We start from the raw sequence: 27,361 nt of genomic DNA on the forward strand, positions 1-27,361 counted from the left end.
ATATTTTGCCACAATAAAAAAATAATGATAGTTATAAAAAGACATACAGGAGTTTGGGAGGCAGTGACAACATCTGCCTGGCTTAATCAAGAAGAGGGTTCCTAGACGCAGTATCATTTGAGCTCGCTCTGCCTTTTAATGCCTACAAATCAAAGTTTTCATTGATACGAATAAGAAGCAAGCATTCGTTTTCATATGGATCACCAGTTTTTGTTTTTGTTTTTGTTTCTGGTACATGGGCCTCTCACTGTTGTGGCCTCTCCCGTTGCGGAGCACAGGCTCCGGACGCGCAGGCTCAGCGGCCATGGGATCTTGCTCCGCGGCATGTGGGATCTTGCCGGACCGGGGCATGAACCCGTGTCCGCTGCATCGGCAGGTGGACTCTCAACCACTGCGCCACCAGGGAAGCCCGGATCACCAGTTTTTTATGGCTCCTTCTTATACAAGAAACTGGTAAGAGCGGTTGCTCCCAGGGAGAGGCACTAGAAGTCTGGAGGGTAAGGGATCTAATGGCCTGGGGTAGGAAATGACTTACTTTTCACTGTACATTTATTCCTTTTTTATCTTGTACATTTATTCCTTTGTTGTTTAAAATACTAATCTTAAAATAAATTTTAAAACAAATGACTCCTGATCCACTTTACAAAGATTTCCTAAATGTGGTCTGAAAGATACACCAGTTGTCTTAATTTCCTATACTTCTTTTATTCAAAGGACATTAAAATAGTTAATGTTCCATGTCAGAAGCATTAATCAGATAACTACAGAAGCAGCTTTTCAATTGGAAACTCTAACCATCTGAGGACGTAAGTTCTGTGATTTTGAAATCTCCCTCCTTGTTAATCACCCCTCAACACACAAACATAAAGAACTAATGATATCAAATTATGCAGACAGTACAGTTTTAAACTACCAACACTTCCTTCCAGGCATGATTAAATCAAGGTCTTGGTCTGGCTCTTTTATGCTCTGTGTTTTAATTTTGGATCCTTTCCTAATAAACTGTAGTTTATCCATTTATTCCTGTGGCATAGATGTTTGTGATGGCAACGCCCGGGTTAAAATACCAGTTTCGTTAGACTCTTTTATAGCTAGCTAGATATGGCTAGGTAACTAAGCTCTAGCCTGTGAGAAGTATTGTGTCATTTTCTAGAAGATTCCTCAGCCAGGAGATGCACGCTTTTGCCCTTCCCTTTGCCTCCTTCCAGGAAGCGATTTTGAGGATAGAAGGCATGTGATCAGGATGGAGACCAGATGCTGGGTCGCTGATGGGATCCTGAAGCTTCCATACAAACCTGGCTCCCTCCTATGGATTTCTTTTATGTGGTGGAATAAACCACTGTGAGGTAAGCCATTGTTATTTGGAGATTCTGTTAGGTGTTGTTTACATAAGCTTTCTGCCCCTTCCTCCCCCCTCGCCCTGCATATTCTTTCTTCTTCACGCCCACTTTTCTTTTCTGTAATTCCTGTACTTTTGCACACTGTGATACACTCTCTATTTTCTGGAAGCTTTAGCTCTCCTGCACACCACACCTTTCGGATCCCCTCTGTCTTTTGCTTAGGGCCATTACTAGGTGTTCTCCACCACCTCTGACTGCTGCAGCTGCTTTATCAGCCCCATCGTGCTGTCCTCCATACAAAATGCTGCACACTCTGCAGTTCTGCTTTTCTGCTCCTAGTTTCCTTAGGAACGTCAGCTCCAAGAAGGCAGAACTGTCCTATCTATTCACAGCCATATTCCTAGAACTTAGAACAGTGCCTGACTTTGAGTAACTACTCCATAAATATTCCACTGAGTTCACTAAGCAAATATTTATTGAGCACCTAGTATGTGACAAGCACCTTTCTAAGCACCTGGGACACCTCAGTGAACAAAACAGATAAAAATCACTTCCCTGGGGCACTTACATTCTAGTGTGGGAGAAAGAAAAGTAAACAACTAACATTCAATCAATCAATCAATCAATATAAAAAATGAAAACTAATCCAGTATGTTACCAGGGTAGAGGTGCTATGGAAAACCAGAGCAGAGCAAAGAGGGTTGGGGTCTCATGGTGAGAAGATGGGCAGGAGGGAAGGTGGGTCAAAGTTTTAAATAAATAAGCGGGTAAGAGTTGGCCCTCAGAGAAGGCAACATTTGAGCAAAGACGTAAAGGTGGTGAGGAAGAAAGCTGTTCAGATATGTGGGAGAAGAGCATTGCAGGCAACTAGTACAATGAGGGAACAGCTAGTGCGAAAGCCAGTGGCTTCAAGGAACAGCATGGAGGACAAGCCCAGAAGAGAGTGAGCAGGTGGAGGAGAGGTGTAAGGAAAGGTCAGAGAGATCGCAAACCCTGCAGGTCAAACTCAGTTTTCTGGCTCTTATTCTGAGTGACATGGGGCTCAGGAAAGAAGAAGGACAGGATATGGCTTTCATTTTAGAAGAACACTCTGACTGCTGTGTTGAGAACAGATTATAAGGGAACAAGAATGAAAGCAAGGAGATCTGCAGTAATTCAGGGAAGAAATGGTTAAAACCTTGGACCAGGATGTAGCAAGGGGTAGGGAAAATGACCAGATTCCTCATATACTTTGAAGGTGGGGGGCGGGATTTGTGAGCCAATTGGATATGGGATATGGAAAAAAGAAAATGACTTCTTGGATGACTCCAAGTTTTTGGCCTGGGTAACTGGAAGAATGGTGTTGCCATTAACTGAAATAGGAAAAGCTGTAGGTGAACCAGGCTCAGAGGGAAGATTTTAGTTGCTGTGTGAGGCGGGAGAAGTATACTATACATTCAAGTACAGGTGTCCAGCAGGCAGCTGGATATACACACTTGGAGTTCAAAACAGTTCTGCGTTAGGAAGATAAACTTTGGAGTCATCATAAATATATGAAAAAACGGCTCTGGACAATGATAAAACATGTTTTCTTTTCTTCAAGGTGTTCTAACATTTTGTAGCTGCAAGAATGGCTTCCAAAGAGTGTGAACAAGACCAGTTATCAAGAAAACAAGTCAAAACCTCTGTAATGCTTTCCATTCCTTCATTTTTAAAGCATCGTGTCTCAAAATATGGTCTGCAGATCCCCTGAATCAGAATAAAGCTGACTTTTGTAATTAGCACACTTAGTGATTCACACGCATACTCACATCTGAAAAACACTCACTCTGTGTGTAACTCTGTGGCATGGAGTGTCATTTGGAAATTTCCGCTTTCATATGTGGGTTACACATGATGGTCATAGCCTAAGGACAGTCACCAGGAATCCCTGATATCTAATTCATTGTATAGTAGCCTGACACATGTTGCATGGGATTATCAATATTCAATAAAATAAATTTCTGGGCAATATCCTGAATCATTTCCTGCATCATCTCCATAGCAACCTTCATCATCCACCTTTGCCATGTATCTCTCTTGCTATGAGTTATAACAACTTTGGTCCAAATAAGCATGATGCTTCAGGACAGATGCTGCTGTTTCTCAGCCATGCCTGATTCTCTGGTGTCAACATTTAGAATCCTGTATTCCCATCATAGTTTTTCAGTTTTCTGTAATCTCAATTTTTTTCCTTTACTATTTTTCGCTTGCTGTTGAAGTTTAAGAGCATATGTGACTATGCTATAGTCTGATGAACTGGAAAGTCCTTACAAAGTAATTGGTTACTCAGAGAAACAAACACAGCAGACACTTGAAAGGATTAGCCAGGTACCTTTCAGGTTAATGCAAGTTCCAGGAGATTGTGCAAACACACTTAACAGGTTTCTTGATTAATTATTTTAGGTCCAGATTAACCTATAGTAATTAAGTAATATATTAGAAATGTCTGGACCAGGGAAGCCATAAATCCAAAGATCTCTTCAGATAGTTTGTCAGAATGTGTGGCAGCTATGGGTTTCACTCATGTACATTTCCTGCCTGACCCTTTTGGGTATTGGAGTTACCACTCCTACCTAGATCAACTGTTCTTATAGGTTAAAGATCCTGGAGCTACACTTTCAATCTCCTATATCAAAAAAGAAAAAGAAAAAGCCACTTGACTCATTATGCTATGGTGAATCTGGTATTAGAGAATCTTTAGAAAGTACTTAGGTCATTTTTAAATCATAAAACCCAAATTTGTGGTTTCTCTAGGTTTTATTTTCCAAAATTCTATGCATTTCTGACTTCGGTTCTGCTTGACAAAAGGTTTGTTTTAAATTATAGCTGTCACTTTCATTTGTCTCAATTCTAAAATGATATCATATTATATTTTTATAGTTTTTTTGGTACAAAACACTATTAAGTTGGATTGACAGGTGCACCTAAATTCACCAATAGTGCACGGAGACTGAGAAACCAGAACAGGAATCAGAGATCATAAGGAACCACAACTACATGCTTATGAGAGAGCCTGAGACTGAGGTCCCTGGCCTATAACATCTCTGAAATGGGCTCAGACCTGACACTTGTAACCCAAAGAGGACAGGACCCAGGAGTGGGAAAGGCAAATGATGCAGAGTCAGAAAGTAGCAACTCTGATGACTCACTGGCATTATCCTAAGCACCCGCTCTGGCCTGGGCTCTGGTGCTGGTGGGAGGAGAGCACAGGGGAGGCCCCAGTCAAAGACAGTAGTTGGAGGACAGGTTCCCTGGGGAAGTCACTCCTCTTCTCTGAATGTAAACAGGAAGGAGCGGTAGCATCAAATAAGGAAACATTCACTTTTCCTAATTAAACTCATGAGCTTATGACTCTTGGCAGGCAGCAAGTTTGTAAGTTATATCATTTTTTATTTTCCACTGGTTACTACTAAACCAGTCAACAAGGACTGCATAAACATTAAGCTACCCTTTCAAACTTTTATCCTCCACTTTATTTAGATGGTACTTCATTCAGATCTTGTTTCCTCCTGGGAGGCATTGGATCTTATTCCCAAAATTGTGAGGTAAATGATTTCCATTCTTTTTCTACACATAAGTAGGAAGCAGGTGATCATGAAAAATATTGGGACCAGTATGGGGTATGATGGGCAGGGAGCAAATACATGTGCCAGGGGTACATTACAATGTCTGGGAAACCCTGCCACACTTTTTATATGACTTCCCATGGTGGCATTTTGTCCTTTCAATTACAGTAACAGTCCCTATAATGCAGGCAACCTGTTGTCTTTTTGTTCTGTTGCATTAGGCAGTCACCAAGTATCTGTTGATTCATAATCGATGCAAACCAGAAAAGGAGAAAAATAAAGTATCCTATCATATGTCCATTTCCAAGCCTGCAAACACACGAGATGCTGTCCTGAAGGCTTGGTAGAAGAGCTGCAGTGTGCAGTTGATGTATATGGCTAACCTGGGAGTTGTAAACAGGGAGAAAAATATAATGTAACAAAATGTTCTCAACACTTATTTGCTTAGAAGAAATTATGATTTGCAAGGTATCGATAGTGTCTGCTAAATCGTCTGTATTAAATATGTTGCCAAGGGAATAAATCCTTTTGTTGCATATTATGAGAAAACAGATTTCAACAAGATGCCAAGAGGAGGGAAAGAAAAGGGAAAGGATATTTGGTAAAACGTCCTTTGTTAAAATGGCCATTGCCGTGCCCCCTTTTTTTATAGCTATTGAAAGATGATGAAGACAACAAAAACTACGTCCCTAAATATTTCAAACTATATACATTTATACATAGAATTATACAATATTGCCTCATTTAGCAATTCTTTTTATAACAATTATATAAGATAATTCACAGAATTTCCTCAAAGGGATCTCCAACTGCTCTAGTAAAAACTAAGAAAATAACTGAATTCCTCCACAGGAGCACTTCCAGTAAGTCAATTATGATGAACTAGCTGACTGTGAACTCAAACCTGGCTAACAACATCCTGTGTTTACTGGAAATACAGATGCAATGCTTCAAGCCATGGGGAGCAAGATGGGCGGTTAGACTCTTTCTCTCCAAGAACCCATAAGAAGCAGAAATAAGAGCTGAGACGTAGCAACATCATCACCATTTTTAGACCCGACAAGGATGGATGCAGCTAGAGGCTATTGGCGTTCTTCCCTCTCCAGGTCCTGCCTCCTTTACCTTTCTCCTGGCCCGTGCATGCCTCTCTATTACCTCTGTTCTACCAGCTGCCATCACTCTCCAAAGTCCAGGCTTGCATCAGTTCTCCCTTGAACTAAGCAGTTTCCTACCTATCTGGAATCCTTGTTTCCAGTCCCTTTGCCCTTGACTGCCACTAGACTGAACTTTCCATCAATCTACAGGCTTAAATCACTCCATTCCATCAGCTCCTTAATGCCTGTAGCTCCTGGAGAGCTGGAACACTGTCTCTCACTCATCTATCCCCAGTGCTGGCATGGCTCCTGGCACATAGGAAGTCTTCAGTAAATGTTGGGTGAATACAGAACAAAGTGTGATATGCAAATGCCTCCACAGTCTGGCCCACCTGATCGCCACAGCCTCATTTCCTGCTAGCCCTCCAAATGTCTCAGCAATTCTGAACTGTTCTGTTTTCCCAAACACATCATGCACTTTCACATTTCTGACCTTTGATGAAGCTGCTCTCTATTTAAAATGTTCCTCACCCATTTCTATTTTGTTACCTCCTAATTCATCTGGTGAAGTTCAGACTGAGAGGCACTAAATGAACAAATGAACACACAACTCTCGGAAGAACCTGGCCTCTCCTCCTGTATCTCACTGGCAGGGCTTCCCTGTCAACACTCTTCTCTCCGTCTCACTGCTTCCTGTCAAGCATCATACCCCACCATATCCCCCTAATATTAACTAAAACAAGCTATATGACCCTGAACCAGATTCAGTTTCCTTATTCATTTTAAAAATGCGGTTGGCAGACAGATTCTGGAGTGATGTCAGCCTGGGTATCTGTTTCTAATACTCTGATTCTTATTTCTCCCACTTTCTGCTAGAAGATCTGGAAATGAGAAAGTATATCATGTGTCCAGGAAACAGAAGAGTAATTCAGCATATGAAGCACGTTGTGTGTGCAGGAGCAACAGGAAAGGGGAACAGTAAGGTAGATTTGGGCTGGATTATGAATATGCCCACGTGTCATACTTCATTCCATATCATTTAATAAGCAAAATAAACAGCTACGGGAGAAAGAGGTGTGTGGATGTGTGTGTGTGTGCGTGGTGCGTGGCCCACTGTTACAGACAGAGGCAATCCCACACCCATCTGAGACATTTGGTTCCCAAGAAAACTGAGCCAAGCAGCCAGTGGAGGATGCAGCCTCTGGAATGTTGTTTACAACTCCAGGAGGACTCAGCCACTGCAGAGAAAATGGCTTCTGCAGCCAAGCCCGGTACAATGCTAAGATTGCCTGACGGGGAACCGGAGCTAGAGACCCTGAACCTCCCCAGAATTGAGAATCATGCTGCTCAAAGAGACCCCACATCCTGCTCCATATGGGATCCAACCCCACCAGCTGACATGAGCAGGCAAAGAGTTTACAGCCCATATTTGAACAGGCGGCTCTTATTGAGGCAGATTTAATGGGGTAGAAAACCTAAGGAGAACTTCAATTAAAATGTAATGACAGGGCTTCCCTGGTGGCGCAGTGGTTGCGAGTCCCCCTGCCGATGCAAGGAACACGGGTTCGTGCCCCGGTCCGGGAAGATCCCACATGCCGCGGAGCGGCTGGGCCCGTGAGCCATGGCCGCTAAGCCTGCGCGCCCGGAGCCTGTGCTCCGCAATGGGAGAGGCCACAACAGTGAGAGGCCCGCGTACCGCTAAAAAAAAAAAAAAAAAAATGTAATGACAACTCTTGGGCAGATTTATTTAAAGGGAAGAAATATATTTCAGCATGAGTTACTATTTAGTGACTTTTGAAAGAAAAGAATAGTGCTCCAAGAATTCTATGCCTGTCCAGAACATCATCTATATGGAAGCTGGAGAGTCTTCTCACTGGTGAGTCCCCTCCCTCTGAGACTTCCCTCACTTTGCCTACACCTGAGTGAGTAACAAACCTGTGAATTACTTGCTATCATGGCTTTGGCGTAGTATGTCTTGACATGAATATCTTTAAAGGAGCGAAGAGTGGGCCCAGCAGTGAACAAACCACAAAAGAGGTCAAAGAAGAGCATTTTCAAACATAAAAGAACTCGGAAGTTATAGGGTGGGCCAAAAAGTTCATTCGGAATGAACTTTTGGTCAACCCAGTATACCACCTACTCACTTTTTCTGAGGAAATTATGATAAAGTATAAGAAACAGTGGTGATCCATAAATCTAGTAAAATATATAGTTATATCAAAATACATGGAGGTATTATGTTTATGTAATACGAAAGACAGCCCACTTCTCAAGAGCAGGAATGGAAACCAAAAGGGTGAATAATATCTTCAAAGTACTGAGAGTAGGTAACTATCAATCTAGACCTGCATATTCAACTAAACTATCTTTCATTAATTAGGACATTTTCAGATAAACAAAAACTGTAAGAGTTTGCTATCAGGAAAACTTAATGAACGAATCTTATAAGAATATACTTCAGGAAGACAGAAAATGACCCTAAAAGAATTTTAAGAGACAAGAAGGGAAAATGAACAGAGATATTTGTAAACATCTAAACAAATTGGGAAATTTAAACATATTATCTATAACTAAAATAATGTCTAATTTAGGAGTTTTAAAAAGATACAACCAAAATACTGGCCAAGAATAGTGAATAATTTGATGGAGGATGATCAAAGTTCACAACCTTCTATTATTTGGCAGGGAGTGTTAAGATACTGATTGACCTTAGACTTCATGAAGTTAAGTATAAATGGAAAAAATCCAGATGCAACCTTGAAAAGAAAAAAAATAGTGTCTAACTTCTAAACAATTAGAGAGAGAAAAAAGAATTAAAGAATGAAAACAAACTATTCAGAGAAAAAGAGAGGAAAATAAAAGGACCAGAAAACCCCAAAAACCTGAAGACAGTTAAACCCCAAAATATTCTAAATTCCATTGAATGTTAATGAATTAAGCATGCCAGTTAAAAGAGATTGTGAGGTGGATTCTTTTAAAGTCCAGCTATAGGGCTTCCCTGGTGGTGCAGTGGTTAAGAATCCGCCTGCCAATGCAGGGGACACAGGTTCAAGCCCTGGTCTGGGAATATCCCACATGCTGCAGAGCAACTAAGCCCGCAAACCACAACTACTGAGCCTGTGAGCCACAACTACTGAGACTGCGAGCCACAACTACCGAAGCCTGTGCGCCTACAGCCCATGCTCCACAACAAGAAAAGCCACCGCAATGAAGAGTAGCCCCTGGTCGCCGCTAGTAGAGAAAGCTCATGCACAGCAACGAAGACCCAACACAGCCAAAAATAAATAAAATAATTTAATTTTTTTAAAAAAACTTTTAAAAATATTTATTCCAGGAAAATACAGAGAACTGAGTGAAAATCAAAGTACCATAAGTTTTGTGAGAAGTGGTGAAAGTATTACTTGAAGGCAAAGGTACAGCTTTAAATACTTACATATAAAAAACAAAGTCTGAGAATTAGGAACTTAAGTTGAACTACAGAAGCTTTTTTTTTTATTTTTTTTATTTTTTTTTTTATTTTTTTATTTTTTAGAAGCTTTTTTTAAAGAATAACAATATCGGGGCTTCCCTGGTGGCACAGTGGTTGAGAGTCTGCCTACCATTGCAGGGGACACGGGTTCGTGGCCCAGTCCAGGAAGATCCCACATGCCATGGAGCAGCTAGGCCCGTGAGCCATGGCTGCTGAGCCTGCGCATCTGGAGCCTGTGCTCCGCAACGGGAGAAGCTACAAGAGCGAGAGGCCCGCGTACTGAAAAAAAAAAAAAAAAAGAATAACAATATCTAAGTTGAAGGAAGATGAATAAAAAAGAAGAAATTAATAAGATGGAAAATAAAGATACAGTGGAGAGTATCAAGTTAAAAACTAGATCTCTGTAAAAACTAATTAAATAGAAAATCCTCTGGTAAGATTGATCAAGAAAAAAAAAGAGAATAGACAAAATATTAGGAGTGAAGTGATAGGCATAACGTCAGATAAAGAGGAGAATTTTCTGAGAGACTATTATGAAAATGTTACGCCAATAAATTTGAAAAATTAGAAGAAATAGACAAATTTCTAGAAATATGTATCTTACCAAAACTGTTTTGAGAAGTCAAATGACTCCATCTCAAAATGAAATCAGATGATAAAAACCCTGCAGAAAGTAGGCATAGAGGGAACTTTCCTCAACAAAATAAAGGCCATGTATGACAAACCCACAGCCAACATCATCCTCAATGGTGAAAAACTGAAACCATTTCCACTAAGGTCAGGAACAAGATAAGGTTGCCCACTCTCACCACTATTATTCAACATAGTTTTGGAAGTTTTAGCCACAGCAATCAGAGAAGAAAAAGAAATAAAAGCAATCCAAATCACAAAAGAAGAAGTAAAGCTGTCACTGTTTGCAGATGCCATGATACTATACATAGAGAATCCTAAAGATGCTACCAGAAAACTACTAGAGCTAATCAATGAATTTGGTAATGTAGCAGGATACAAAATTAATGCACAGAAATCTCTGGCATTCCTATACACTAATGATGGAAAAATCTGAAAGTGAAATTAAGAAAACACTCCCATTTACCATTGCAACAAAAATAATAAAGTATCTAGGAATAAACCTACCTAAGGAGACAAAAGACCTGTATGCAGAAAATTATAAGACACTGAAGAAAGAAATTAAAGATGATACAAATAGATGGAGAGATATACCATGTTCTTGGATTGGAAGAATCAACATTGTGAAAATGACTCTACTACCCAAAGCAATCTACAGATTCAATGCAATCCCTATCAAACTACCACTGGCATTTTTCACAGAACTAGGACAAAAAATTTCACAATTTGTATGGAAACACAAAAGACCCCGAATAGCCAAAGCAATCTTGAGAACGAAAAATGGAGATGGAGGAATCAGGCTCCCTGACTTCAGACTATACTACAAAGCTACAGTAATCAAGACAGTATGGTACTGGCACAAAAACAGAAAGATAGATCAATGGAACAGGATAGAAAGTCCAGAGATAAACCCACGCACATATGGTCACCTTATCTTTGATAAGGGAGGCAAGAATATACAGTGGAGAAAAGACAGCCTCTTCAATAAGTGGTGCTTGGAAAACTGGACAGGTACCTGTAAAAGAATGAAATTAGAACACTCCCTAACACCATACACAAAAATAAACTCAAAATGTATTAAAGACCTAAATGTAAGGCCAGACACTATCAAACTCTTAGAGGAAAACATAGGCAGAACCCTCTATGACATAAATCACAGCAAGATCCTTTTGACCCACCTCCTAGAGAAATGGAAATAAAACCAAAAATAAACAAATGGGACCTAATGAAACTTAAAAGCTTTTGCATAGTAAAGGAAACCATAAACAAGACCAAAGGACAACCCTCAGAATGGGAGAAAATATTTGCAAATGAAGCAACTGACAAAGGATTAATCTCCAAAATTTACAAGCAGCTCATGCAGCTCAATATCAAAAAAACAAACAACCCAATCCAAAACTGGGCAGAAGACCTAAATAGACATTTCTCCAAAGAAGATATACAGACTGCCAACAAACACATGAAAGAATGCTCAACATCATTAATCATTAGAGAAATGCAAATCAAAACTACAATGAGACATCATCTCACACCGGTCAGAATGGCCATCACCAAAAAATCTACAAATAATAAATGCTGGAGAAGGTGTGGAGAAAAGGGAACCCTCTTGCACTGTTGGTGGGAATGTAAACTGACACAGCCACTATGGAGAACAGTATGGAGGTTCCTTAAAAAACTAAAAATAGAATTACCATACAACCCAGCAATCCCGCTACTGGGCATATACCCTGAGAAAACCATAATTCAAAAAGAGTCATGTACCAAAATGTTCATTGCAGCCCTATTTACAATAGCCAGTACATGGAAGCAACCTAAGTGTCCATCAACAGATGAATGGATAAAGAAGATGTGGCACATATATACAATGGAATACTCCTCAGCCATAAGAAGAAACGAAATTGAGTTATTTGTAGTGAGGTGGATGGACCTAGAGTCTGTCATACAGGGTGAAGTAAGTCAGAAAGAGAAAAACAAATACTGTATGCTAACACATATATATGGAATCTAAAGGAAAAAAAACAGGTCATGAAGAACCTAGGGGTAAGACAGGAATAAAGACACAGACCTACTAGAGAACGGACTTGAGGATATGGGGAGGGGAAAGGGTAAGCTATGACAAAGTGAGAGAGTGGCATGGATATATATACACTACCAAATGTAAAACAGATAGCTAGTGGGAAGCAGCCGCATAGCATAGGGAGATCAGCTCGGTGCTTTGTGACCACCTAGAGGGGTGGGATAGGGAGGGCAGGAGGGAGTGAGACACAAGAGGGAAGAGATATGGGAACATATGTATATGTATAACTGATTCACTTTGTTATAAAGCAGAAACTAACACACCATTGTAAAGCAATTATACTCCATAAAGATGTTAAAAAAAAATGAAACCAGAACTTTAAAATCTCCTCACAAAGAAAAAGCTAAACCTCCATGATTTTATACGTGAATTCTACCAAACTTTCAAGTAATCAGGTGTTCCAATCTTATACAAACACTACCAGAGATGAGAAAAAGAGGAGTACTCCCCAACTTAGCCAGTAATGTTACTGTAGCATTGATATCTAAACCAGACAAGGACAGTACAGAGGAAAGTAACAGGCCCACCTCACCCGTGAACAGAGGCAAAAATGTAAACAAAATGTTAGCAAACCAAATCTAGCAGTACAGAAAAAGACAATATATCGTGATCAAGCAGGTTTATCTCAGAATGTGAAATTTGTGAAATATATAAACATAATTTACCATATTACCATATTAAAAGGGAAAAACCTTTATGATAATTTTAATTGATACAGAAAAGTTTTGATAATATTCAACACTGACTCATTAGAAAATATACCTGCAAATTAGGAGTTGAGTATAGAGTTAATTACCCTATACAGGGCATCATTCTTATTATAAAACATTATAGAAGGATTCCTCTGAAAACTAGGAATAAGTTAAGGATATCTACAATTCTCAGGGAAATGCAAATCAGAACCACAATGAGATATCACTTCACACCTGTTAGAATATCTATTATTAAAAATACAAAAAATAACAAGTGTCAGTGAGAACGTGGAGAAAAGGGAACCCTTGTGCACTACTGGTGGGAATGTAAATTGTCACGGCCACTATGGAAGACAGTATGAAGTTTCCTCAAAAAACGAAAAATAGAACTACCGTATGACTCAGCAATTCCACTTCTGGGTATTTATCCAAAGGAAACGAAACCCTAACTTGAAAAGATTATTTGTACCCTCATTCACTGCAGCATTATTTACATTAGTCACGATAAGAAAACAACTTAGTGTCCATCAATGGATAAATGGATTTTTAAAATGTGGTGTATATATATATATATATATATATACAATGGAATATTACTCAGCCACAAAAAGAATGAAATTTTGCCATATGGAAAAACATGGATGGAGCTTGAGGGCATTGCTAAGTAAAATAAGTCAGACATAGGAAGACAAATACCATACAAGCTCACTTATATGTGGAATCTTAAAAACAAAATAAAATTAACAAAAAACCCCAAAACTCACAGACACAGAGAACAGACTGGTAGCTGCCAGAGGTGAGGAGTGGGGAGGGTGGGTAAAATGGGTGAGGGTGGTCAAAAGTATAAACTTCCAGTTATAAAATAAATAAGTCCAACAGGTGTAATGTACAGCATGGTGACTATAGTTAATACTGTATTGTATATTTGGAAGTTGCTAAGAGGGTATCTTGAAAGTTCTTATCAGAAGGAAAAAAACTGTAACTATGTGTGGTGACAAATGTTAACTAGATTTATTGTGGTGATCATTTCATGATATATACAACTACTGGATCATTATGTTATACACCTAAAACTAATACAACATGTTAACTATGTCTCAATTTTTTAAAAAAGGAAAGAAAACTAAATCAAGATAATCAATCAATACAGGAGCAGAGAAAAATAGGTATAGAAAATACCATGTAAATAGAAAGCATAAAATAAGATAATAAATACAATATAGCAGTACTCACAATATATTAATTAGTCTAAATGTATTGATGAAAAGTCACAGACTGTCAGATTTGATTTAAAAAAACAAACCACCAACAAAATCCAGCTATATACTGTTTACAAGAAACATATCTAAGGCAAAAGGACATATGGAGTTTGGAAATAAAAAATGGAAAAAAATAAATCAGACGAATACTAACCAAAAATGGTAACAGAGCTATAGTACTGTTGAAAGCATTATTCAGGATAAAGATGGTCACTATGTTGTGATAAAAGGATAAAAAAAATTCATCAGGAGAATTTAGTAATTCTAAATGTCCATGCCCTTTAATAACATAACATCAAAATACAGAATGGAAATTTGGTAGAATTACACATTGATAAATCTATAATCAAGATAGAAGATTTCAACACACATCTCACTAACTGATAGGTCAATAAGATAGAATATCAGTAAGAACATGGAAGATTTAAAAATATAATTAAGAAGTTCTATTTTGGTTATGTCTTCACTGGTCTAAAATCTTCCATGGCTCCGTATTACCTCTGGGATCATATCCAAATTCTTCCAGTAATCAAAACAGTATGGTACTGGCACAAAAACAGACATAAAGATCAATGGAACAGAAGAGAGAGTCCCAAAATAATCCACACACTTATGGTCAATTAATCTACGACAAAGGAGGCAAGAATATACAATGCAGAAAAGACAGTCTCTTCAATAAGCGGTGCAGGGAAAACTGGACAGTTACATGCAAAAGAATGAAATTAGAACAGTTTCTTATACCATATACAAAATTAAACTCAAAATGGATTAAAGACCTAAATGTAAGACTGGAAACCATGAAACTCACAGAAGAAAACATAGGCAGAACACTCTTTGACATAAATTGTAGCAATATTTTTTTCGATCTGTCTCCTGAAGCAAAGGAAATAAAAGGAAAAATAAACAAATGGGACCTAATTAGACTTAAAAGCTTTTGCACTGCAAAGGAAATCATTGACAAAACAAAAAGACAACCCACTGCATGGGAGAAAATATTTGCTAATGGTATGTCTGATAAGGGATTAATATCCAAAATATATAAACATGGTAGAAAATATTTGCAAACGAAGCAACTGACAAAGGATTAATCTCCAAACTTTACAAGCAGCTCATGTAGCTCAATATTAAAAAAAACAAACAGTCCAATCCAAAAATGGGCAGAATACCTAAATGGACATTTCTCCAAAGAAGACATACAGATTGCCAACAAACACATGAAAGGATGCTCAACATCACTAATCATTAGAGAAATGCAAATCAAAACTACAATGAGGTATCACCTCACACCTGTCAGAATGGCCATCATCAAAAAATCTACAAATAATAAATGCTGGAGAGGGTGTAGAGAAAAGGGAACTCTTTTGCACTGTTTGTTGGAATGTAAATTGATACAGCCACTATGGAGAACAGTATGGAGGTTCCTTAAAAAACTAAAAATAGAACTACCATACGACCCAGCAATCCCACTATTGGGCATATACCCTGAGAAAACCATAATTCAAAAAGAGTCATGTACCACAGTGTTCATTGCAGCTCTATTTTCAATAGCCAGGATATGGAAGCAACCTAAATGTCCATCGACAGATGAATGGATAAAGAAGATGTGGCACATACATACAATGGAATATTACTCAGCCATAAAAAGAAACGAAATTGAGTTATTTTTAGTGAGGTGGATAGACCCAGAGTCTGTCATACAGAGTAAAGTAAGTCAGAAAGAGAAAAACAAATACCGTATGCTAACATATATATATGGAATCTAAAAAAAAAGAAAAAAAAAGAAAATGGTTCTGAAGAACCTAGGGGCAGGACAGGAATAAAGACACTGATGTAAAGAATGGACTTGAGGACACGGGGAGGGGGAAGGGTAAGCTGGGATGAAGTGAGAGAGTGGCATGGACATATAGACACTACCAAATGTAAAATAGATAGCTAGTGGGAAGCAGCCGCATAGCACAGAGAGATCAGCTCAGTGCTTTGTGACCACCTAGAGGGGTGGGATAGGGAGGGTGGGAGGGAGATGCAAGAGGGAGGAGATATGGGGATATATGTACACGTACAGCTGATTCACTTTGTTATAAATCAGAAACTAAGCATTGTAAAGCAATTATACTCCAATAAGGATGTTTAAAAAATTATATATATATATAAACAGCACATATAACTCAACATCAAAGAAAAGAAAAAAAAACTCAGCCCAATTAAAAAATGGGCAGAAGACCTGAATAGACATTTTTCCAAAGAAGACATACAGATGGCCAACAGGCACATGAAAAGATACTCAACACTGTTAATCATCAAAGAAATGCAAATTAAAACCTCAGTGAGATATCACCTCACACCTGTCAGAATGGCCATCATCAAAAAGACCACAAATAACAATGTTGGAGAGGATGTGGAGAAAAGGGAACTCTTGTGCACTGTTCGTGGGAATGTAAATTGGTGCAGTCACTGTGGAAAACAGTATGGTGGTTTCTCAAAAAAGTAAAATACAACTACCATATGACCCAGCAATTCCACTCCTGATAATATCTCCAAAAAAAATGAAAACACTAATTTGAAAAAATATATGCACCCCAATGTTCAGAGCAGCATTATTTACAATTGTCAAGATATGGAAGCAAGCTAAGTGTCCATCAACAGATGAAGGTATAAAGAAGATGTAATACACACACACACACACACACACACACACACTGGAATATTACTTAGCCATAAAAAGAATGAAATGTTGCTATCTGCAACAACATGGATAGACTTGGAGGGTATTATGCTTAGTGAAATAAGTCAGACAAAGACAAATAATGTGTGATATCACTCACATGTGGAACCTAAAAAATAAAACAAACTAGTGATATAACAAAAAGGAAACAGACTCACACACATAGAGAACAAACTAGTGGTTACCAGTAGGGAGAGGGACCAGGGGAGGGACAAGATAGGGGTATGGAATTTAGAGGCGCAAACTATTATGTATAAAATAAATAAGCTACAAGGATATATGGTACAACACAGGGAAGATGGCCAATATTTTAGAATAAACCATAAACTGGAGTATAAAAACCATAACTGGAGTATAACCTTTACAAACTGTGAATCATGTGCTGTATACTTGTAACTTATATAATATTGTACATTAACTATATCTCAATTTTTAAAAAACTGAAAAAAAATCCAAATTCTTCCTCTTGATCCTAAAAGCGCTCCACATTTGGTACTGCTCTACTTATCTACCCAAGCTTATTAGCTTACTTCTTACCTAGCTTATTTCTTACAACACAAATCATCTATTCTAGACAAGCAAACTGCTAATGGACCAGAGAGAGGAAGCTCTATGGGGTAGTGCTTACGTAGCTGGGCTGGAATTAGACTGCAAAGATGCAGATCCTGGTTCTACCATTTACTAACTGCATGACTTTGGGCAATTTACTTAACCCTTATGATCTTCAGTCTTCTCATCTATAAAATGAGGATACTGGTAATATCTACCTCCTAGGCCCACTGTGAAGATTTATAAAAATAAGCACTGCCTGATACATTGTACTTGCTCCATAAATACTGGCTACATGTCTTTATTCATATCGCTACCATCTACTGGAATGACCCTCTTCCTCCTCCCATCTATTCAAATTCTATGCAGGCTCAAAGGCCAAGTTATTCTTCCATAAAATCTCCACCAGTTACTCCCTTCATTATCTCCCTCTTCTACAGTACACTAGTTCTCAACCTTGTAGGGGAGGGGTAGAGAGCCACAGAGGTCTTAGAGAATCTGATGGGGAAAAAAGAAGATCTTCTTAAGAGTTCTTCACAAACGCGTGTTTGAATAACTTATCTCCCACTCATAGAACTCTAAAACTGAGAAATAATGTTAGCCCATTTTTCAGATGAGATGATGATCCCTTGAGGAATCTGTCCCCAGGTAATCAGGCCAGAAATCACCAAGACTCATTCTCAGAATGATAATTACTAAACATGCCAGCAATGTTATTATATTTTATTCTATAGGAATACCTTGTTTTATTGTGTTTCGCTCTATCATGGTTTGCAGATTCTGTTTTTCACCAATTGAAAGGTTTGCGGCAAACCTGAGTTATCAGATGATGGCTAGCATTTTTTAGCAAGAAAGTGTTTTTAATTAAGGTATGCACACTGTTTTTTTAGACATAATGCTATTGCACATTTAATAGACTAAAGTATTATCTAAACATAACTTTTATATGCATTGGGAAGCCAAAAAAATTCATGTGACTTGATTTATTGCAGTATTCACTTTATTGCAGTGGTCTAGAACCAAACCCGCAGTCTCTCTGAGGTATGCCTGTACTTTACCTTCCTTGCATTGAAATTTTCTGACTAGTTTTCTCTGAAGCAACACCAAACTATGAAACACAAAATTGCCCCAATTTTATTATTTGAGGGAGTTAACTTTGAAGCTTTCTTTAAAACTTTTCTGTAATTATAATAAACAAAGAACATCATCAGTTCTAGGTCTCAGGCCAGAAAAGATACAAATAAAGCCAATCCACCATAATCTTTCATTCCCAGACATGACTTTATAAATATTTTAAAATATAGCTTCTATCGGGGCTTCCCTGGTGGCGCAGTGGTTGAGAGTCTGCCTGATGATGCAGGGGACACGGGTTCGTGCCCCGGTCCGAGAAGATCCCATATGCCGCGGAGCAGCTAGGCCCGTGAGCCATGGCCGTTGAGCCTACGCGTCTGGAGCCTGTGCTCCGCAACGGGAGAGGCCACAACAGTGAGAGGCCCGCGTACCGCAAAAAAAAAAAAAAAAAAAAAAAAAAGCTTCTATCTTCTTACCTACAAGAATTTTTCCAGAACAACTAACAAATAGTAAAATAATCTATACTCTGCTCATTCTCTACCCTTTCTTCCAATTCTCAAAGAAGTTTAACGGTAAGCAAGAAAAAGGAAAAGCATCATTAATAACCTACAAAACACAATAATCAACCTCCACGTTATTAAGAACTGATTAGCACATCTGTAGTCACAGTCTCCTTGTGCACCCAGGAAGCTGTTTCACTATGTGGAGTCATACAACCAGCCTAGGAAATGAGATAAATGACTCAGGAAGAGGGGGAGGTCTGTACATGGATACATCAGTCAAAAGCTTTAATCAAAAACCAGGAGAGAAAGCACTTTATAAGAAAGTAATATTGGAGTATCTGAAGAGCATAACTTTTTAACAAAAGAAAAGGATCATACAGATGAATCGTAAAGGCCACCTAGTCAAAATCCTTCATTTTCCAGATGAAAAAACTGAAGCCTGAGACCTAAACCATGGATTCCTTTGAAATCCACAGGCTTTCCAGAGAAGGGAATCTAGGAACCACCATAAGAAGGCAGCTTCCTCCCCAGCTGAAATTCACACTATCTTGTATAATGAGGCAATTGAAATAAATACTGGAAAATGCCAGGAACATTATTTATACATTCTAAATAATAACTCCTACTTAGGCCTTAGGGGAGAGTACACACACCACAAGCAACTGGATCTTCTGGATTACCAAATGCCCAGGGAGCTGGCTTAGACGGCAGTGCACTCTTGGAATGCTGACAAGGATGCAGTCACACACCTACCTGCCACTCAGAGATCGTTTCCTCTGCTCTCTTCCTTTGGCAAGTAAAAAGACCTAGAAAAAGAAAAGTGTACGCTACAGAATTTACCATATATAGGGTCATGCTTTTTAGGTTTTCCACCTGTTGTTTTCATGTTTCACAGACATGTTCTAAAAAAGGATGGGTTAATAATGTTTAGAAACAATTTTTGGTTAATAGGGCCAAGAATTAATGTTTATTTGGCATAGGGGTAACTTCCCTGCACATTCTTTTTTTAAAAATAAATTTATTTATTTATGGCTGCGTTGGGTCTTCGCGGCTTTCTCTAGTTGCAGAGAGCGGGGGCTACCCTACATTGCGGTGCGCCGGCTTCTCATTGCCGTGGCTTCTCTTGTTACAGAGCATGGGCTCTAGGCATGCGGGCTTCAGTAGCGCGCAGGCTCAGTAGTTGTGGCGCACAGGCTTAGCTGCTCTGTGGCATGTAAGATCTTCCCGGACCAGGGCTCGAACCTGTGTCCCCTGCCTTGGCAGGCAGATTCTCAACCACTGAGCCACCAGGAGAGCCCCCTGCTCATTCCTGATATTGCTCATGTGGGAAATTTAGAAGAACATTTTTTTTTTTTTTAGAAGAACATTTTGATTGGCAGATCGGTATATGTTCACACATGGTCTATAACTGCGAAGACAAACTGAAGGCCGTGTGGTGATGCAGTTGCTTTCTTTAGGGGAAAGGCATTCAGGACTCGGTTGCCTAATTGGGAGTAAATCTATTTTCAAGTCATTTACAAAAACTGTTCAGATTTTATAGACTTAAGAAAAACACAAAAAAAGATTTCTTACTCATTGCAATTTTACTTTTGTAAGTTAAAACAGAATAGAAAATGATCATTTAATAAATGGATCTAAATTTTTCTGTTATTGGACTCTAAGTACAAATATCCGTAAAATTCTGGACCTTCGGCTTTCCTTTGTATGTCACTTTTTCATTTTTATATTGAACTCTAAATCTAAAGCCAATTTCATTCCCTTGGGATTTGATGATGAAGTCTCAGGAATGAAAACCATCAGCCAGTGCCGCGTGCTCAACTCACAGGTGATTAAGATTTTGGCAAGGGCTTCCCTGGTGGCACAATGGTTGAGAGTCTGCCTGCCGATGCAGGGGACACGGGTTCGTGCCCTGGTCTGGGAAGATCTCACATGCCGCAGAGCGGAGTGCTCCGCAACGGGAGAGGCCACAGCAGGGAGAGGCCCGTGTACCGCAAAAAAAAAACAAAAAACAAAAAAAAGATTTTGGCAAACGCCGTTTTCTGAAGTGCAACCATTGTGTATTTTACAGAGAACAAAACAACTTACGTCAGTTCTAAAATGCTACCATCATTTTTTTTGCCCTCAAATACAAAGTTCCTTCTAGGCAAATGTACAATGTTCAATCTGCTTCTCCACTAACCGCACAAAACCTTAGCGCTGCATCTTTTTCCTTTTTAAAACGAAATAATAGATTTTGTGTATGGATTTCTGACTAAAACTGAAGCACATGAATACACAGATTTTTATCTATGATTAAGAAATTTTCAAAATTAAATTTTCACTTCAAGTACTTCCAAGTTAAATTATAAATCAGTTAAAAATGAACCATGTGGAAATAATGTAAGTGTTTTAAGGGTCCTTTTCTATTATTTTATCAAATTATTGGAACATTGGATTTCCTAGACAAAAATACTCAAATTAACTATGGTCACAGCAGGATTAAAGAATGGTCGAATCAACCCTAATGATTTCCTTTACCAAAAAGGTGCAACTGAGAAATGTTTAGAAAGTAAATCTAAGTTAATCAAAAGAATGAAGAAAGAAAGTGCTTACAAAAGTGTTTAACTGACCAAACTAGTTGTGTTTTGAGGGAACCTGAAAGGTAGTACTTTCACTTGTTTAACTTTCTTGCCCACAGTTGGGGGGAGGGGAATCTCCCTATAGGTTACATTGCTACAAAAAACATAATTGTTGCTTCTTTTGTCCTGTCCCTCATTTTTGCCTTTCTTGAGAAAAGTTCTTAAGGCTCTAGAAAATAGCTAAGATGGAAAATAGGAGTGGGTAAGAAATATCTGGAAAAGAAGCATAAGGAGAAGTGTCATCCCACGTGAGTAGTTTGGGGCCAGATCGCAAATATCCAAGCCCAAGAACAAGACAGAGAAGGGAGTTTTTGAGGAGAAGAGTGATTTGGCCAGATCTGTGGAAGATAAATCCTCTAGACTAGCTCAAAGAGAGAACGAAGTAAGGAAACTCTTAGGATGCTCCAGGGATAGGTCCCCAGGTATCAGTCAAGGTCCTGGCAGAAAACAGGTAGCAGTCAGGCTGGGTAATTTAAGATCAACAAAGGCAATACTACAAGGATGTAGACATGGCTTAAGGAAATTCACAAAGGATAGGACTACAATGGCAAAAGCCATAACCACTCCGAGGCCTGCAAGAACCAGGGGAATAATTAGAGTAGCTGGGCAAGGGTGGCTGCATGGAGAGAGCTGCCTGATTGGAGCTATGGCCTTTTAGAGGAACCAGCCAACCCACAGTAATAACCACAGAGGGCTAGGGACAAACATGCCCTCACCTCTCCCTCTTCACATCCTCTGATCTTCTGTCAATGCCTCCTCTGGCCGCACGCAGCTGGAAGCCAGGGGCAGGAGCAGAGTGGAGAGAGTACCGGGAGAAGTAGACAGAAGAGTCCCAGTCTAGGGGTGAGGTCACGGTAGTGGGAATGAGAAAGGAACAATACAGAGACAAATTTAATAGGACTTTTAGACCAACTGAATTTAGAGATGGGAAGAGAAAAGCCAAGGATGACATCATAGGTTCAAGCCTTGCTAGACTAGAATGGATGATTACATCAACTGAGCCTGTTTTTACTAACCGTTGTATTCCCAACGCCCAGCACAGTGCCTTGGCCATGAAAAACCTTCTATAAACATTTGTTGGAGGGGAAAAAAGGTGGATGGATGATGGAAGAAGCAAATTTTCAGGAAGATGATGTGTTATGTAGTCTTAGACACATTGAGTTTAGAGCATGGTAGAAGAGCCCAGCAGGTGGTTGGAGATTTGAGTCCAGTGCTCTGAAAAGGAAAGGGAGAAAGATGTACCTCTAAGAATCATCTGCACAGAAATGGCAGCTGACACAATGAGAGTGGATGAAATGGCATAGAGAGCAGGTATAAAGAGAAAAGAAGTGGGGTCTGATGACCAAACTGGGGATCTGTCTGCAATACGGGACAAAGGAAGAAAGACAAAGGGAAAAACCAACAAAAGGAAACGACAATATTTACAACCCTTTGCCGTACTGTTATAGTATATTCACATATATCTGCACATCCCTGGTAAGCTCTCTTTTTCTTAACACTGCACAATCTTGCCCAGCATAAAGATGATACAAATGCAAGCTGGAGACTACCACATACCTATCTGCCTCAATAAGGTATTTTTTAAAGCCCCAATCCTGGTCTTACTAGTTTTGCTCACCTTGAATCTAACAGCCAACATTAATCCCTTTTAAATTTAGAAACTAGGCTTACTCTTTCAAGCAATCATGTACTGAATACCTATTATGTATCCAGCACTATACTCAGCAAAGTGGAAGTAAACATCAGTCTCTGGTCATCAAGGAAATTAAAATCGACTTGGATTATAAAGAAACACTTGAGCATAAAACAATTAAAGTTCGGTTAAGAGCTGACCTATATGATTTGAACCAAATAGCATTTCATCCAGTGAGAATACCATTCAACGCCTATCGACATCTGCTCTTTCTTTTCCCTAACTCAGAAGATTGACAAAGGAGCTAAATTCTACACAGCTGTACTTCCTATTTAAGGCCCAACCATGCCATATTGTAAATTTCTCTTAACCTTTCTTTCCACACAGCTGTACTTCCTATTTAAGGCCCAACCATGCCATATTGTAAATTTCTCTTAACCTTTCTTTCTTCCCCACTGTTCCATAAGGTCTGGTTAATCTTTGTATCTAGTGTCTCAAACATGGTAGTCATTCAAATGTTTGTTAAATGAATGAATGAATCAGAAGCTAAGCCGAGCCCAGAACAGCCATAGCAGTGTCCTTAACACTCTCCTATGGCAAATCCCAAACGCTTTAAGGGTCAAGGAAGTTACCTAACACGACCTTTGACCTGGCCTTGGCCCCATGGGATGACTGGTATTAAAAACTTGGTGTTGAGCATTAAGACAAAGGCTCAGAAAAACCCCAGCAAATCTTAAAATGCTTTTAGAAAAGAGGAAGAAAGAATATTAGAGCCCAATTCCTGAGGCATAAAATGTGCTCACTAAATGTTTGATGAGTGAATGAACAAAGGAGAGCTGAGGAAAGCCAATGAGCTCAAGAAGAGACCAAACTCAGGGGGGCAGGTGTGATAGGTGGGGCTGTACCTAAAGCCCTCTCTAGCTGACACTCAACTGAATCTATTTCCTAACTAACAGCTATTATGTCCATTTCTATGGATTAATTCTCCAGCTAACCCCTTCTTCACTAATCCCAACTTCCCATTAAAGGAAAACAAATCCTATAAACCACACAATCACCAGTGCCTCCTACACTGGACTGTACATATTCATCACCTCGATATTTTGTTAAAATGAAGGTTTTGAATCATTACATCTGAGGCCAGATGTAATGAGGCCAGAGATTCTGCATCTCTAACGAGTTCCCAGGTGATGCTATACTGCTGGTCAACAGACCACACTTTTCCAGCATGAAGAGCCTAGAAGACATTGCAGATAATATGTATGTAGTCTTAAAATCACCGTTAAGATAACTCCTGCTCCCACACTTCCTAGTTGCAAAATCTTAGACAAGTCATTTTACTGCGCCTGCCTTTGGAATATGGTGCTTACTAGGTACCAGGAACTAATGCTTCAAATTTATCAACTTATGAATAGGACTTAAGTTAAACAACCTGTCCAATGTGATACAATAAACCCAGATCTTATTCTAGGAGTTTGATTCAAGAACCTGGTGCTTAGTCACTGTATAAGATTGCCTTTTCAGCACAGCTCCCAGAGCCATTATGAAGATTAAATAATAATTGGTACTTAGCTCACATTTACTGAGCACTCATAGGCTCCAGACCTCTGTGTAAGCTCCCTTGGGAGCATACTAACTCATTTATCTTCATGCCAGCCCTAAGAGGCAGGTACTATTAGTATCCCCATCGTACAGGTTTTAAAATAGGCCCAAAGAAGTTAAACAGCTTAAGGTCAAACACTAGTGCAGTCAAGGTCGGAATCCAGGCAGTCTCACGGCAGAGCCCGGCGCTCCTTTGCCACAAGCCAGCAGAGGATGCGGCCCAGGGTTCCGGGGACCAGATATCAGCTCACCCACTCAGGGCGGTCTAACTGCCAGGTCCGCTCACTCCCAAAACAAACCAAGCCCTCGTCTACACGTAGCTTTACGTACATCTGTGGGAAGTGTCTTTCTCGGCCCACAACCCGGACCCCCATGAACAAGTCAGGGCTCTGGAGAAAAATAATTTGTCAGGTCCTAAGAAGAGATGATTGGCTAAACATCTTGAGAACTGACTTACACTTAAACTGTAACACAGTTGCTCCGGGACCCCCTTAATCTGCGGCCCCCAAAACATGCACCGCAGGCTGGGCTCCGTGCGCCTACTCCGCCTACATCCGGTCTCGAGCCCAAGGGCCGCCTCTAATCCCATTTGCTCTCCAACACCGCCCTCTGCCGGCCTTCCCTTGGGTCGCCGGCATTGTGAGTCCCTTCCGGGTGTCCCGGAAGCGGAGTTTTCTCTTCCGGGACGAGCGTCTGGGCGACCGCACGTGGTAGTAGCGCCGGGGCTTGAACCTAGCCGGCAGAGAAGTGATTGCAACTGTCTCCCAGCGAGAGGGAGCCGAGCCGGAGCCATGGAGGGTCAGAGCGTGGAGGAGCTGCTGGCAAAGGCGGAGCGGGACGAGGCAGAGAAGCTGCAGCGCATCACGGTGCACAAGGAACTGGAGCTGGAGTTCGACCTGGGTAACCTGCTGGCCTCGGACCGGAACCCTCCGACCGGGCTGCGGCACGCGGGACCCACGCAGGAGGCCGAGCTGCGGGCCCTGGCGCGGGACAACACGCAGCTGCTCATCAACCAGCTGTGGCAGCTGCCCACCGATCGTGTGGAGGAGGCGCTGGTGGCGCGGCTGCCGGAGCCCACCACTCGTCTGCCGCGCGAGAAGCCTGTGCCCCGGCCGCGGCCGCTTACACGCTGGCAGCAGTTTGCGCGCCTCAAGGGCATCCGTCCCAAGAAGAAGACCAATCTGGTGTGGGACGAGGGGAGCGGCCAGTGGCGCCGCCGCTGGGGCTACCAGCGGGCCCGCGACGACACCAAGGAATGGTTGATCGAGGTGCCCGGGAATGCCGACCCCATGGAGGACCAGTTCGCCAAGCGGATTCAGGCTAAGAAGGAACGGGTGGCCAAGAACGAGCTGAACCGGCTGCGTAACCTGGCCCGCGCGCACAAGTTGCGGCTGCCTAGCGCGGCCGGCATGCACCCTACCGGACACCAGAGTAAGGAGGAGCTTGGCCGCGCCGTGCAGGTGGCCAGGGTCTCCACCGCCTCTGTGGGGCGCTTCCAGGAGCGCCTGCCCAAGGAGAAGGCGCCCCGGGGCTCTGGAAAGAAGAGGAAGTTTCAGCCTCTTTTCGGGGACTTTGCAGCCGAGAAAAACAGCCAGTTGGAGATGCTGCGAATAATGAACAGCAAGAAGCCTCAGTTGGACGTTACGAGGGCCACCAATAAGCAGATGAGGGAGGAGGACCAGGAAGAGGCGGCTAAGAGGAGGAAAATGAGTCAGAAGGGCAAGAGAAAGGGGGGCCGACAGGGTCCCGGGGGTAAGAGGAAAGGGGGCCCGCCCAGCCAAGGAGGGAAGAGGAAAGGGGGCTTGGGAGGCAAGATGAATTCCGGGCGGCCTGGCTTGAGTGGCAAGAGAAAAGGAGGGCAACACCAAGGAGGAAAGAGGAGGAAGTAAATTTCACCCTCGGACCTGCTTGTAAACCAAGAACTGTACTTAATGTTAGGTTCTAGGTACAGTAGGGGGATACAGCAGATGGGGCCGCTGCCTGCATCGAGCTTCAGGTTAAAGGGCTAGGCTTGCCCTCCTCTGAAGATGGTTGTAAATGTTTGATTCGACAAATTAATGCATTTCCCACAGCCAAAACTTTTGCTGGAGATTAAAGGATGTATTTAAGGACATACGAATTGGAAAGAATTTGTGGAAACTAGGAGTGAGTTCTGTTTTTAAACAGCCATTTTTCTCTCTCTCTCTCTTTAAACTTTGGATGGGGTGTAAGGGAGAGAGCTGGTCATATTTCAGAGACTTTTAATAGATTGGTATCTGCATTATTTTGATAACAAGCTTGTGTATTTATCAAAGGAGAGGGACAGAAAGGTTACATTTTCAGAACGGTTGTAAAGGTTATTTAATAAAAGTGTCTTATGTAATGTTGCTTTTAACTTTTTGGCTACTGGTACAAATCTTAAGTAAAGCTTGTGACCTGGATACCTGGCACAGATTACTTTCATTTACTTTCTAGAAAACATAGCAGCTAAATTATGATTTCAGTGAGACCACTTTTATTAGAAAAGCTCATACTT

General features: G+C 40.6%; 2 protein-coding genes and 1 long non-coding RNA gene across 4 annotated transcripts in view; 1 reads left to right on the forward strand and 2 right to left on the reverse strand.

Moving 5' to 3' along the window:
* LOC125961652 (ATP-dependent RNA helicase DDX3X-like) overlaps positions 1–27,361 on the reverse strand; it is a 491,072-nt gene that overhangs the window by 363,496 nt on the left and 100,215 nt on the right. The gene's annotated exons all lie outside the window — the stretch shown is intronic.
* The window catches only part of LOC117203307 (uncharacterized), a 101,020-nt gene that overhangs the window by 72,268 nt on the left and 1,391 nt on the right, over positions 1–27,361 (reverse strand). The window contains exons 1-2 of one of the 2 annotated variants that reach the window (XR_007472628.1): positions 25,304–25,434; positions 19,747–19,799 (exon numbers count right to left, since the gene is read on the reverse strand). This is a non-coding gene — a long non-coding RNA (uncharacterized LOC117203307). Of the gene's footprint in view, positions 1–19,746; positions 19,800–25,303; positions 25,435–27,361 lie in introns of those variants that run through there. The other variant, XR_007472627.1, reaches the window with a different exon arrangement.
* On the forward strand, positions 25,516–27,273 carry RRS1 (ribosome biogenesis regulator 1 homolog). Its single transcript, XM_004274963.4, has one exon. It carries the CDS (start codon positions 25,638–25,640, stop codon positions 26,733–26,735), a length of 1,098 nt encoding a protein of 365 aa, XP_004275011.1. The 5' UTR covers positions 25,516–25,637; the 3' UTR covers positions 26,736–27,273.

The sequence above is a fragment of the Orcinus orca genome, chromosome 17, assembly GCF_937001465.1.
Source record: "Orcinus orca chromosome 17, mOrcOrc1.1, whole genome shotgun sequence".
Lineage (NCBI taxonomy): Eukaryota > Metazoa > Chordata > Mammalia > Artiodactyla > Delphinidae > Orcinus > Orcinus orca.

Coding starts and splice junctions, on each gene's coding strand:
- RRS1 (XM_004274963.4), top strand. CDS start 25,638: ATGGAGGGTCAGAGCGTGGAGGAGCTGCTGGCAAAGGCGGAGCGGGAC.